This window comes from Pagrus pagrus (genome assembly GCF_965226575.1).
Source record: "Pagrus pagrus genome assembly, chromosome: 1".
In the NCBI taxonomy this organism is placed as follows: Eukaryota; Metazoa; Chordata; class Actinopteri; order Spariformes; family Sparidae; genus Pagrus; species Pagrus pagrus.
Genome location: NC_140185.1, coordinates 2,109,596 through 2,124,418, shown reverse-complemented (window position 1 = coordinate 2,124,418; position 14,823 = coordinate 2,109,596). Strand labels below are relative to the sequence as shown.

Here is a 14,823-nt window from a genome sequence, read left to right as displayed (position 1 = left end):
TAACTCCAGAAAACATTATATTTTCAGATGTTACCAAACACATTCACGCCCAAGCGTTGTGTTTTGGAAGTAACTTAGTCGGTGCAATCACTATAACCAACTCGGTATGAGAATAATTCTAGCATGCTAATGTGCTGTGCAGCCTTTATGCTAACAAACGACCAGCTGCTATCTCTGAATCTAGCTTGTTGTTGGCACTCGAGTGAGGTTTTTTCAGACGATTTCGTGATTCGCCGGCTCCGTCAACAAATTCACATGTATTCATTTCGTGTATTCATTTTCCCCAGGAATGCTCATACAGCGACAGTATTTACGACACTGGTAACAGATAATTGTGCTTCTCAACCAGCTGGGGGTAGTAATGAGTCCAAACTACTTAGTGTTGCTTTAATAGTCCTTCAAGTTTGAAGACCATTTATAAAAATATCTAGGCAGGGCCTGAAATGAGCTAGCAATGTAAGGATCACTTTCAAGATGTGCCAATGTCGACTCACTACTAACAAACTTGGATATAGGACTGTAGGTGGATACAAATGTAGGACCCCATGCCCACATCAAGCCATTTTCAAGAAAACAAGGACACAGATTGCCTCAAGTCATTGCTTTTCTTGTAAGGACAGTCCCTGTTAAGTAGATAATACTTGAGGATAAGAGGATATTTGTGCCAATATTATTATTCTTTAACACCTTGACCAAAAGCACAGCAACCCAAGAACTTGGTATGTTATCTAGACCATAAGTGGAAAAATTCCCACAGATATATCAGTCACAGCTCATGTTGAGAGTATATTTCATTAGAGTATGAACGACTTGAGTGTAGAAACTGCTCTACTTAGCCCCATGGGTAAAGCAAAAAAAATGTAAAAATGGTAGCATTATTTTCCCCTGAGAGCGGATCACAAAAACATTTTCTTTTCTTTTCTTTTTTTTTTTTTTTACATTAATAGATGTCTAAAATAACAACAGTATTATTAGGACAGAAACTTTGAATTTTCAGTACCAAATTGGGGAAATACCCTGGCAACAAAAATCTGAAATAGTTAAACAATGATATTTTTGGCTGCGTAACTATGCAGTATCTACACAGATTTTCTTGCCAAAGCACCCTCAGGTTGGATGTCAGCAGAAGACCTAGACAGGTGTACAGAAGACAGATGGTGAAGGATAGGGGAGCATGGTTGTGACAGAGTAATAAAAATTAGACTGACTTAGCCTCCAGGGCAAGAGCTATGATTCCAGCCACAATGGGAGCAGAGACAGAAGTGCCAGTATGACCATCAGTGCAGCACTGCCGGAGGTCAGTGGTTACCTGCAAGGGATCACAAACACAGTATGATTCAGTGCATCATATGGGATGTATAGATTTCCTCTTATTATTAATTCAGTATTTCATTGGTTGTCTCATGAAAGAACCGTTCATATGACAGCATACTGATCAGACTATACAGTACATTACACATGCATACACATGTTCAAACAGAGTTAATCACAAAATGGTATATCATAGAGAAAATCAGTGAAGATGAAGGAGTTCCCTTCTGAACCCATCCTCTCCTGTTCTCAGTCAATAATCTTGTAGATAATTTCAGTGGTAAAATTACAAATGTTATTGATGCCGTATCCCAAACTAAGCTAAAGGTTGTCTCTGGAACTGTGGAGAGTGTCACAAAGCTCACAGATGGTCTGAACAAGTCCGCTTTTGCAGAGTCAAAATTGATCACAAAGAAGCAGCATTCAGATCTGAACAAACTCAGGCTTCATTAGACTTTTATATTTGCCAGGAATTCAATTTTAGACAATTTATTCCTATCTTGCGCTGCACTATAATTTTTCTTCTCCTGTTTATCATGTCTTATTCTATTTCAGTTTATAATTTATTAAACTTTAAGTCCTCAAGTTCATGTGGTCTCTTTATATTGTTTTTTATGTACCATGTCTTAATGACTTTTATGTCCTGCATAAAGACCATTGGATTGTCCCATTGTTTAGGTGCTATATAAAAACAACTTGCCTATGCATTTGAATTATGTTATCATTATTAATTTCTATAAGTCAGAGTCTCAGACCTGGTGTTATTGGCAGGGTGGCTAGGTCTCTCCAGCAGGTTGCTTGTCACATATCTACACTGATAAGGTCTCTGTAAGGTAACTCACAGGAAGGGCCACATATTTGTGCCATCTACTGAGTTGCCATTGTGGCAGCTTGGTTGGGGTGGTGTGCAAGCTAGCATAGATATTCACCTGGGCCTGGACTGGTGCCCACAGACCTTGACTCACCAGACCTCTGGGTATTCTTGTTCCACAAAACACAGTACAAACAATTCATGTAAAAGAGAGAATCAATCCATTTTCTAATCCAATCAGTTTTAAAATACTAACTGGCCAGTCTTTTGTTTTTTAACGCTTTTATGTGGAACATGTCTTTGGATTTTAATGTAGTGGAAGATACTTTTGGAGAAGAAGGTGGGAAAATCATGTGTTGATGTGGTGATGTTAATGGTTGGTTTAGTTGTGTACCAGAATCAAGGCATCATTTAATTTAATTCTCTGATAAGAATCACTCACGTTCATGTTGATGAGTCCAATTTGGACAGCTGATAAATATTCTACTGCTGACGGGTTGCTTCATCTTAAAAAATGTGTCCATGAAATAAAATCTCTTTGTTACAAAACAACAGCAATTGTATCAAGCTGCAAGTATTCAGGGTGGGGTTATGACAGCCTTAAAGGAGTGAGTTGCTTTATAAAGATTGTATCTTTTTAAGTTAAAATACATTAAATAAGATATTGCGGTCTTTTCAAATTCTCACATTGCTTGTGTCTCAACATTTTGGAGAATTATTAGTAGCTCTAGACTGACATAGCCTGCAGGGGAGGAAGGTAAGGGGTTATTTTTGTGAAACTGTCTTATCTATATTAATCTAATCCTGAAAACTAGAGTTACATTTTAATGTCACAGTGTTATTCAGTCTGATACCATGGTCATGCTAGCGCTTTTTTTGTTCTTTTGTTTTGCCCTGTCAGGTCAGTAGCAAGTGACATGTCCACAATGTCATTTTCAGTTGCCACTGAAGCTGTGTTGCGCAAAGAGCAGTTAACATGTGCCATGGTGCAGGAAACATGTGAATTTAAGATGTTTAACATGTTTGTGCAATGACCTGATTTGTCTCTATCAAGTTTTTTCTTTGTTCAAAGGCATCAGTCATTAAACAGAATAGGAAACACTGAAAGTCTGCTCTATTCATGCTGGAGCTCATAAGCACTTCATGTAAAAATGTACAATAGATGGGAGAAGGTCTGTGTGTGGAATCCTCTCTATAAGAAGGCCTGACTGTTTGGCTAGTCTCTACTAAGCACTATACAGGGGGGCTGCTTCTCTCGTCACTCTGGTTAGTTTTACACAAGCCAAAGCATAATATTTACACGGAGTAGCTTCGTGTGGGACCGGGCCACAGAGAGCCAGAGCCAAGATGGGGCCCAGCTCCAGATTCTCACAATTTGATGTTGCCACAGAGCACTGCATTAATACGGTGGCGGTCTGTGGTGGAAATGAGATATTATTTTCCATCACATCCAGCACATAACATAATTCAATCAAACACAAACCTCCACTGATCTTCGGTTGCCCCCCTTCCCCCAAATACACACACGCACAATTTACACCAACAACAACCTTTGTACATGCTAGCCTCATGCCCTCTTTCGTTTTTCCTTTTATTAACGGGTTACAGCAGGATACTGATAGCGGTTGCTCAATTCAATAACCAGAACATGAACACTCATATGACTGATAGCTGTGATGTGGCTTGTTTATTCCATGCAAACAACTTAGCATACTGTCACGGTCACAGGTTATTTGTTATTTCTGGTTGGATGCCAAGCTTCAAAAAGTCGAGTTGTATCTAATTTTTGAACCTGAGTCACTTGAAACCACCCACATTGCAACGTTGTTAAGATGTAGCACAAAACCTACCTGAGAAATAAATATTTGTAGCTGTTTTATGTCAATTAACATTTTTAATTTTGTTATCTAGTTAAAGGGGCAATATGTCAAACTATTTTTTGCCCATTGCTGATGTCTGTCTCTCTCTCTCTTCTCTGTCGCTCTATGCCTCTCCAGTCCCTGCCTGCCGTGTCTTCTCGACCCCAGAGTCATAGTCCTAGTCAGAGCCACTGTAAATCACCTCCAAACTGTATCCCCCATCTTCAAGCCCTGTTTCCCGCAGTGAGTCCCCAGGGGCATAGTGCGGGCCGACTCCTTTGAACTAGTAAGGCCACTTAGCTCCATTACTACTTGCTAACAGCTGGTTGCTACAGCCAAAGACAGCTACAGCAAAGAGTATAGCGAGCAGCAGTTAGCGGTTATGTCATCCTCTATAGTTTTAGATCTACCTTCAATTTCTATTTCTTACAAATTTCACCTTCAAGCCAGTGTCAGTGTCACATTGTACTGGGTTAAACTTGTCCGTGGTTTTCAAATATTCGTTTTTAATTGTCATATGTATTAAACGTATTTTATACAGCATGTCTAACTGTTAGAGCAACAGTTGATGAAACTGCCATTTACCCAGTACTCACTATCTTCCTCTCGTTAAACTCTCCACTGCTGTAGGTTGTGGCCATGATGGAACTGCACACCTCCAGGTACCAGGGCTTGTTTCCATTCTCTGTGGTGCTGGAGATGGAAATAGTGTAGATACTGCTGGTGTAACCGTCACATGAACAGTGATCACCCTGTTGACCACCGTTTCCGGATGCCCAAACAAAAATGGATCCCAGGCCTTTGCGGCCCTGTGTGACATAAATAAAAATGAAGTCAATCATTTGTAGAGAATTCTGCTCATAGAAGTTTTGTGTTGTCTTCGTGACTGATCAAACCTTCTTGATGCCCTGCTCAAAAGCCTGCTTAGTAAGTGGCCCTGGGCCATCCACTGTCTTTCCATCATCTTTTGGGCCCCAGCTGGCACTGTAGATGTCAATGTAGTCAGGTCGTATTCCCAGGGACTTGGCCTCTACTATATCAGTCACATCACCATCCAGCATTCGAATCCCTGTGACCAGGATAACAATAATGACAGCACATCACACTTGTTTTAAATGGAATGAATGTAAGGCTAAAATATGATACTATGCTGTATTTTATATGACTCAAAAGTGTATAATTAATGTATCGTTAGCTGTTTAACCGATATCTCCATATTGGTGTTGCTCCTTGCACACCATGAATATGTTTTTCCAGGACCCTCATTGCAATTGACCAATCCTGTTGTTGAGATTTGTCATAGCATTGAGACTCACTTTGGCATCTCTACTGACATATCTTAATTTATGTTAGAAAAGAAAATTTCTCCCATGCACACATATTTCTGGTCTCTGTCTCGATTGCAAAGCTATGCAATCACAACAGCATGACTGGTAAATTCCAGTGGTCCTGGCACAACATTATTTATGATATTCCAGACAACACACCAACATGGCGATATCATTAGCACCTCTTGGTCCAGCTGACACTGTAAAATGCTGTTTACACCAATTTCTGTTGTAAAGTTGTTGTCCACTCTGCAGAGAACTGAAAGGAAACACCCTTAAAAAGTAAAAGTATGAACTGCATCGTTTTATTATTTGGTTTATTAAACACTGAAAAATATTATTTTATAAAGAAGTTACATCTTGCAGTGCAACAACAATACTAGAGCTGTCAGTACAAAACGAATACAGTTTCTATGCATGCAGTACTGGCAAGGGGGAGACTGAACCAGGAACCTCCATATCTTTCTCTACATATTCAGTTTTCTTTCTTTTATATTATACTTGAGTGTCCTTATATACGAGTCAGTAACATGTGACCGCTAATACAGACTCACTTAATTCCCCACAAGACTAAGAGCTAGTTGCGTTATAATTCCATTACTCTGGAGTTGTCAATAAACCATTGGAGAGGAAAGATGGCCCTTGAATAAAACTGGGCTGTCTATGCAGTAGAGAAAGAAGCAAATATGTTTCCACAGTGGTGTTACATGACCAGAGAAAATGGAGTATAGTAACAACAGCCAGAATGCACTGTGCTGCACCGGACTAACTAACACTTTTACTCCCAATTACGAGCTGGGTGGTGCTTGGTTTTGGTTAGGAGGCCGTTTTGAAACAGGACACAGTAAAGCGGCCAGCTGGTATGAAACAAATGCTATTACATCTAAAAAGTACACTGAAACATGTTTCTGAAAACATTTCAGGAGATTAATAGACAATGAACAGGACCGTGGTTCATTTCAGCTCAGCACTGCCTTGTTTTACAGTTTGATCAGAGTTTAGTGTCTCTTTGTGTCTGTGGATACTGGTATACAAAATATGAAGAATTATTGCTGGCAAAACATACAGAGCCTTCCTTTTTGAGGTAAATGCTTGTGTATTAAGCATAGTAACATGCTCACAGTACCAAATCCTATCATCCTAATGTTTATCTGGTATAACTCATCTTAGTTAACAGTGCTACTTGGCCATAAACCAATGGTGGGAAATTTAAATTTAGACCAGATGAATAGTAAAATCGACAAAGTCATTAGGATCCATAATCTGGGAACCATGAATATCTAAACCAAATTTTGTGCTGATCCATGTAGTAGATTATTGGATAAGTGAACCTTTGACTGCTGGTGGCACACCAAGATACAGACAGACATGACACTGCCATCCCCCAGAGCCACACTGCTAATTTGTCTAAGAAATCTATGCTTGGGTAGTGACTCAAACACATGTGACAAGCAATACAGTATAGTAATAAAAAGAGAGTAAAATACACTGATCCTTTCAAGTACTGAAAAAAGGATGGAAAACGGTACCACCAATGTGTGCGTTGTAGGCAATCCCAACGATGCAATGGGAGTTATTGGCCACTGCTGCAACTTCACCTGCACATCGAGTTCCATGTCTACATAAAAGCACAGAAATGAGAACCTGACATACAGCTGTGATGTGTTTTAATGCCAAGTTCACACGCAAATTACTGTAAACAATTCTTGGAAGTATACTGTGGTACTTGAAAGTTTGTGAGCCCTTTAGAAATGTCTATATTTCTGCATAAATATGACCTAAAACATCATCAGATTTCCACACAAGTCCTTAAAGTAGATAAAGAGAACCCAATTAAACTAATGAGACAAAAATATTATACTTGGCCATTTATGTATTGAGGAAAATGATCCAATATTACATATCTGGGAGTGGCAAAAGTATGTGAACCTTTAGGATTGGCAGTTAATTTGAAGGTGAAATTAGAGTCAGGTGTTTTCAATCAATGGGATAACAATCAGACAATCAGTGGGCGCCCTGTTCTACTTAAAGAACAGGGATCTATCAAAGTCTGATCTTCACAACACATGTTTGCAGTATGTTTCTGCATAAGCAGAAATATAGAACATTCTAAAGGGTTCCCAAACTTTCAAGCACCACTGTAGCTGAAATATAATAACTTGACCAGTGTTAATACTGGTGTTTATTTTATAAACCACACCAACGTTCATTTTGTAGATCATTCAGGGGAGATGTCATCAAACACTACCTGTGGAGAGAGCTTACTTGTACCCAAATCGGCTCAGTAGGAGAATCATCATTCACAGGCAGACAATCCCTTTCTTTACCTTTTATAGAAAGGAGTGCCTATTGATAATGGAAATGTAGATATGTAGGAATACATCATAAACCAAAAACGTTTGCCTTATCATCACCTTCAACACACTTGGGCTGGCAGTCTGAACAAGGCTTAAGTAATATAAACACCAGCAACTCAATAAAGCTTACTTTTTAATAATTTTGTATCCGTCACAATTTTGCTCAAATCCACTGTTTGTAGCTGTGCACGGATCCACACTATGGTGGCCCAGAAGGACTGAACCAAATGCAAAAGCCACAACACAAATGCAAAAGCTAAAACAAGACTGCAACAGTCACAACATGAATGTCAAAGTCACAACACAGATGTAAAAATTGCAACACAGATACAAAAGTCACAACATGAATGTTAAAGTCACAACACAAATGTACAAGTCACAATACAATGTAAAAGTCACAACATAAATGTAAACGTTTAAGAAGTAACCTGAGGGAACCGGAGTCTCTGGTGAGTGCTGAGCTCAGTGCTTCACGTTACTCGATAGTTTACAGATAGTTAAGTAATCTGGCCATTTGAGGCAACACTTGCGCATTAACACAAATGGTCCCGTGGTCAAATTTGCTTTGCTGGTGGTGAACACATCATTAAACAACCACCATTGTTGATGGAAAGAAAAATAACTTTATTCTGATAACAGAACACATGTTGTACAGTTATTTACTGTCACTTCCTGTCCCATAAACTGCAGTTCATTGTTCAACGCTTAATATACCTCTGAACAGAAATACTCAGCTCTGTTGTGTGTTCAGCTCAACTGAAAGCTATTAGGTCCATTGTTAGCTACCTCAGCATTTGGCTGCTCACAGCTAGCTAACTAGGCAATCAATCAATCAATCAATCAATCAATCAATCTTTATTTGTATATTGTCAATTCACAACAAAGGTCATCTCATTTCACTTTCCAAATTGAGCAGGTATAAACCATTCTCCTTGATTAATTCATTTACAGAGACCCAACATTTCCCCCATGAGCAAGCACTTGGCAACAGTGGCAAGAAAAAACTGCCTTTCAACAGGCAGAAACCTCAGAGCAGAACCAGACTCAATGCATTGAGTCTGGTTCTGCTCTGAGGTTAGGGTGGGCGGGTGTCTGCCTCAACCTGCCATCCATCCATTATCTTTTGCTTATCCGGGGTCGGGTCGCAGAGCCAGCAGGCTTAGAAGGGAATTCAGGACCTCCTCCTCCCCAGCAAGGCTTTCCAGCTCCTCCTGGGGGATCCTAAGGCGTTCCCAGGCCAGATGGGATATATTGTCCCTCCAGCGAGTTCTGGGTCTGCCCTGGGGTCTCCTCCCAGTTGGTCATGCCTGATACACTTCCCAAGGGAGGCGCCCAGGAGGCATCCTAACAAGATGCCAGAACCACCTCAACTTGCTCCTTTCGATACTAAGGAGCAGCGGCTCTACTCTGAGCTCCCTGCGGATGACCGAACTCCTTATTTCGGCTGCTTGTATCCGCGATCTAGCTCTTTCGGTCACTACCCACAGCTCGTGGCCATAGGTGAGGGTTGGAACGTAGATAGACTGGTAAATCGAGAGCTTCGCCGCGTGGCTCAGCTCACTCTTCACCACAACGGTCCGGAACAGCACCCGCAGTACTGCTGATGCCACATCAAACCTCCTGTCCATCTCACCCTCCATTGTTCCATCCCTCGTGAACCAGACCCTGAGATACTTGAACTCCTTTGCTTGGGGCAGGAGCTCTCCCCCCAAGTCTGCCTTGACCGGTAACCGGTAACTAACTAGTTCTGCTTCTGATTTAACTCCTTTCTTGGTTTAACTAGTGCAACATAGTCCTGCAAATAAGCCATCGGGCAAGAGGAGAGCTGGTTAGCTGTTAGCCAGTTAGCAGCTGCTCAGTGTCTCAGCTGTCTCAGCTGAGGGAGCTTACAGCTAACAGAGTTAATAGCTTACAGTGGAGCTAAACACACAGCAGAACTTCTTTCCAAAGGAACATAAAGCGTTAAACAGTGAGCTACAGTGTAATGTAATAACAAAAAAAGTGTACAGTAATTAAATGTACCAAAGTGTGTTTACTAAATGTCACCATCAGCCACACAACATGTGTTCTGTTAACAGAAAAAAGTCCTGGTTCTTGCAGCAGATGGAAAGCGCTCCCCCATGATGTCTGGAGCACTTCCGTTGTGGTGACTGGATATACAGTGTTTTTCTGTTGCATATGTTTTCTGGGTTTGTGTGTTTTTGACTCTCCATCGTTTCTGTATTTGCATGTTTTGTCTAATGGGAGTATGGTGTTTGGTCCATGTATTTGGTCATGATATGTGTATTTGCAGAACCTTTCCAAAATGTGTTGTCAAATTAATGAAGATGTTTTCTTTGCTCATGTTTTTTCTATTTGCATGTATTTTCTTAAGTTGCAGCGCATTGCCTTGCCTTGTCGGCAACCCTGGATTCTCTTGTAAAAAAAAGAACTTTGAGATGCTGTTAGATGATCCAACAAGCACTTTGTTTGTATCACGCTGTTGCCCTTCTAGATATTTAGAAAATTGGTCTGGAGCTCATCTGGAACTACTGTTGCTGTTGGCACTTACCTTATTCTTGAATATAGATGTGATTAAAGGACAGAGGGATATATTTAGGAACTGCAGAATAGATTTCAGTTGACTGTGGCAAGACATTGATGGTATTCTTACATGTTTTCATTGCGGGAGTCATAACGTGGTGTAGGGTCATGATCATTTCCATTGACATCATAACTTGCTAGATGGTCCTGCAGAAATGATAAGGGAAATGACAAGAAAACGTTGAGAGAACTGCTCAGTCACAAAGTTTATAAAAAAGACGTGTGTATTGCCCTGTGCATATGGAGATGGTTGGATGGATAGCATCATACATAGTTCTGAGCCAGATCGGGGTGGTTCATCTCAATGCCGTCATCCAATATGGTGACCACCACATTCTTGCCGGTGTAGCCCCTCTGCCAGGCAGCCAGGATATTCATCTCTGAGCGACAGTGGCTGCTCTTATTGCAGTGCTGAAGAGAAACATAGATGGCAAACACCAAACATCACCAACATCTTGTGTTGTCTTCTCAAAATGCGAGTAGTGAATGATTTGGTGTACTGTACTTACAATGTACCACATGTTGGACCATTTAGGGTCATTGAAATGAATGAAGCTTGGGTCATTTTGGGTTTGCCTCTTTACTCTTGGTTTTACTACCTGCTGCTGGGCCCAGTCCACCTGTGGGAAGAACATCATGAATCAGTTTCATACACACACACACACACACACACACACACACATTTGTATGCATACATACACAAATGCTAATGATATACTGTACGTTTTTGGCGAGAAATACATATTTTAAAATTAAAATAAATGAATGTGACACAATCAATCACCAACAATGACTTTTGTGTTTGCTATTTCATAAATATCATAAACTCACACCATTATAAAGTGCCCAGTTGTATCATCTAATGTAATAGTATCACTGCAATAAAAGTTAAAAGATTTAAAAATAATGCTAAAAAATAAAAGCTTACTGATAGAGTCCCTCCCTGCCTTTATACCCCTCCACCCTTTGTGTTTACTTCACTTCTTCCTTCTTCTTTCTTTACTTCTTCATTTCATCCCTTTCTTTCTCAGTGTGTAGCCTACCTTAACTCAGTTGCCTGTGTGTGTGTGTGTGTGTGTGTGTGTGTGTGTGTGTGTGTGTGTGTGTGTGCTCTGTGTCAGTTTGCTTGACAATCAAGGCAGCCATAAAACCATGGTATGGATATTATTCAATGTGGGCATTCTCTCAATAATAAGCAAGTGGAATGGATTTAATAGCTAATGAAGCACTCGATGGAGAGCAATCCAGTGTGTCTGTCTGTTCCCTCGCTGATATGACTCCCCTAACCCCCAGGACTTGAAACAGTTTAAAACCGGCATTCTTTCTACTAGATCAGTAAATAACAAAACCTGCCTACTTATTAATACAACTGGCTGTTTTACTCTGCCTTTTCACAGCACTGAGATCAGGGTTTCTAGGTCAACCTGGAATTTTTACGGTTGTTTTTTTCTTTGGACAGTAGCCGAGGTGCTAGCACAGCTAATGCTGTCTTTGTAACTGCAGCAGCACAGGGAAACACTGGAGTGGAGGGAGAGTTGAGAAGTTATCTGTTTTCACTTTAAGAATTGGTTATCAATGGATTTAATCTATGTGAGGAAATTACACAGGCAGTTGGGTGTAGACACCCATGTGGACATCAAATTGGTTGGGAATGGCGCTTTGCTCTTGCCCTTCTGCTGTGGTTTGCAATGCTCCATATGCATCACAGCCTTTATATTATTGTGGGACATGGCCAACCCACTTTTTCTTGAAAGAAAAAGTGCTTGTGAACCCCTTTTTCATTTATGAACTTGTTGACCAATTTTTATGTGAATGTTGGTTATAACCCGACAAAAATTTAGAATTTTCACCAGGTGTGCAGCATTTTCACAGCACTGTTTAAACTAATGAAATGAAAAGAAATACAGTGATGAGAGAAACATGTGAATTGCTGCCAATGTTGTGCTCCTAACTATTTCTAGGGTTGGCAGGTCTGCTTGGAAAGCTTTAGACCAAAGGAAAATGTGTTCATGTGACTATATCTCCTCTGTTGTACATTATAACTTGAAAGAGTCTCACCTTGTGATCCATATGGATGAAGCTGTGGGGGCCCTTCAAAGAGAAAGCAGCTCTGCGAACTACTCTGCTGTGATGGAAATGGTAATGATCCTCCAGACTTCCTATCTGAGCAAACACATCCAACATTAAGAAAACTGAAACATGTTCCACTGAAGATTAGGCAGAAATAAACTATTCTCAAAATATTTCATGTCTCTATACAGCCTTCATCTAAATGGCTTTTACATTGATGTAGTCTGGCTTTTTAAAATAAAAAACAAACCTTGATTCCAACCAAGCTTTCTTTATTCAAACACATTTGGGTCATCTGTAGATAGTATTTGATGTCACTTTATAAACATGCGTGTTCTCTCTTGATTTTGCACCAAAAATGTGTGCAGGCTTCTCAGCACATGGGCACAGCTAGCATGCTGCGGTCAGATTCTTCAGAATCCAGTCTTCTCACCTCTTACTGCATCTGTCTTCACTCTCTCCCTACCTCTTTCAACCACTGATATCTTTTCTTATTCTCATTTAGTACTTAGTACTTTTTTTTGTTTCTAAAAGAAGAAGATTTTTGTGCCACTTTCTATGGCAACCTTTGATGAGGGTTTATGAAGTGTTAAGAGGACAAGTGGTAACTTATAGTTTTATTAAAGGTAATGAATTCTTTACTATAGGTTATGGAATACTTTTCAGTAAATAATGTGATAGTGTGCTCATCCATTCCTACTGGTGCAGGACACAAGCAGTATACAACAGAGACAGGAAAGTTGTCCGTACATTTTGCAACCTCCAAAAATCTTTAATGATGCAACGTTTGAGCCACAAGGTCTTATCAAGGTAAACATCCATGTGAACAAAAAGCAGGCTATACAAACATAAATGGCTGTTCCACCTACACTAAATAGAAATGCATCACTCTTGGTTTTGCTTGAGAGCAAAAACACAGATTTTAATGAATTTGAGCCAAAATCTGAAAGACATAACACTGTTGTGCACATTAAATCTTTCACTTCAACTTGTAAAAAGAGTAAAAATAAGTGTTGCATTAATAATAATAGTAATTTTGTTGAGTGTTCATTTACGAGATCCCAGAACATAAAAGCCATTACCTCAAAATGATATACCATTCACATAACAACCGACTATAAAAGGACTATAACCTATACAGAACACATTTTTGATTCATTTAATATTAATATTGAAACCATGTTATTTCATAGCATATGATATCCTAATTCTGGGTGGAGCTGCTTTCAATTCTTGTCTGAGTTCTTATGAGTAGCCACTAAGTTTTGGGCTTCAAAGTAATGAAAACACACTCCAGGTATTTATCCTTTTTACTTGGTAACTACAGATATTGAGATATATTAATAATGTGTATGTGTCTCACATTTTAGAATGTTTTCCTAATGTACCACAGTGCAATCTAAGATAAATTATTCGTCCTGCTGGATAAACACCAGCAAGCGGCTGTTTTTTACTCAACTTGGCAACTCAAAAGTTATTCTTATTAATTTCTTCCTGTTCTTCCTATCTATAAATGAGTTATTAACTATGAATAAAGCCATTAGTTATAAAACCTCCATCAGGTTAGACTTACTAGAAAGTGGTTAATCCTCCCTGTGTAGTGTGTGTGAGTATCACAGAGGGTTAGGTCAACTGAATTCTCAAATGTAACTAACATCCAGTTTTGATAGTATTGAAATAGGGGTTCATAGCTGTTTAACAGCGATCATCACTTCATGTTATTATTGTTCCAAAGTAAACAGGAGACATTCATATAGAACAGTAATAATACATCTGCAGAATTTAAGTGCCCTACTCTTACCTGTCCCAGATTTATGTATCCATATTTTGCTGCGATTTTGTCAGCTTGTTCCTGACCACCTTTAATCCGCACTGCCCAGTGGTTTGTATAAACGTCCCCGTGTCCTGACACCAACAGTTCAACAGTTATTAGAATGAACATTATAAATAAAGTCATCCTGACTTCTAAGTTTGTAAATCAAAGTTGGTTTCGGAGTCTTTGGTTCTGTAAGCCTCGGGTAAATGTGTCATAAATCTGTCATGTTGTCCCGGAAGAAGTCACTGTCCGGTCGGAGAGCTGTCTCCATGCTGCGGGGCTGTGCGGTGTGAACTCACAGCAGACAGCAGGAGAATGACAGCGGTCAAAGGGCCGTTGTTTTCGAAAACCCGGTCAAGCCAGCTGCCCTTTATTTTGATGTGCGTCTATTCCAACTGTTACGGTATCTTTGAGCGTCCACTAGTGCTAAAACGGACCCCTGCTCAAAGTGTTCCAATGACCATGATACGGTACTGTGCACGGAGAGTCATCACAAAAGATATTATAACACCTTGGCAGTTTTTCATTTTTATTTAATAATTCATAAACATTTTTCCTACTGTATCCTACAGCTTCTGAGAAAATTAGAGAAAAACGGATTATATGACATTCTAACAATCATTTGTTTCATATTTAACCTGTCATAACAAAATCTCTGAGAGGTTTACTGAAATTTTCAACGGAACCC

At 39.7% G+C, this 14,823-nt stretch overlaps 1 protein-coding gene across 1 annotated transcript in view; it reads right to left on the bottom strand.

Moving 5' to 3' along the window:
- Positions 1-14,307, bottom strand: part of pcsk6 (proprotein convertase subtilisin/kexin type 6) — a 48,137-nt gene extending 33,830 nt beyond the window's left edge. Inside the window, exons 1-9 of the mRNA XM_084355883.1 lie at positions 14,121-14,307; positions 12,308-12,412; positions 10,759-10,869; positions 10,520-10,660; positions 10,320-10,396; positions 6,839-6,927; positions 4,878-5,050; positions 4,578-4,790; positions 1,209-1,309 (exon numbers count right to left, since the gene is read on the bottom strand). Of these exons, the coding sequence (XP_084212009.1) occupies positions 1,209-1,309; positions 4,578-4,790; positions 4,878-5,050; positions 6,839-6,927; positions 10,320-10,396; positions 10,520-10,660; positions 10,759-10,869; positions 12,308-12,412; positions 14,121-14,276 (1,166 nt within the window). The 5' untranslated portion in view covers positions 14,277-14,307. The remainder of the gene's footprint in view (positions 1-1,208; positions 1,310-4,577; positions 4,791-4,877; positions 5,051-6,838; positions 6,928-10,319; positions 10,397-10,519; positions 10,661-10,758; positions 10,870-12,307; positions 12,413-14,120) is intronic.
- Positions 14,308-14,823: the final 516 nt, after the last annotated feature.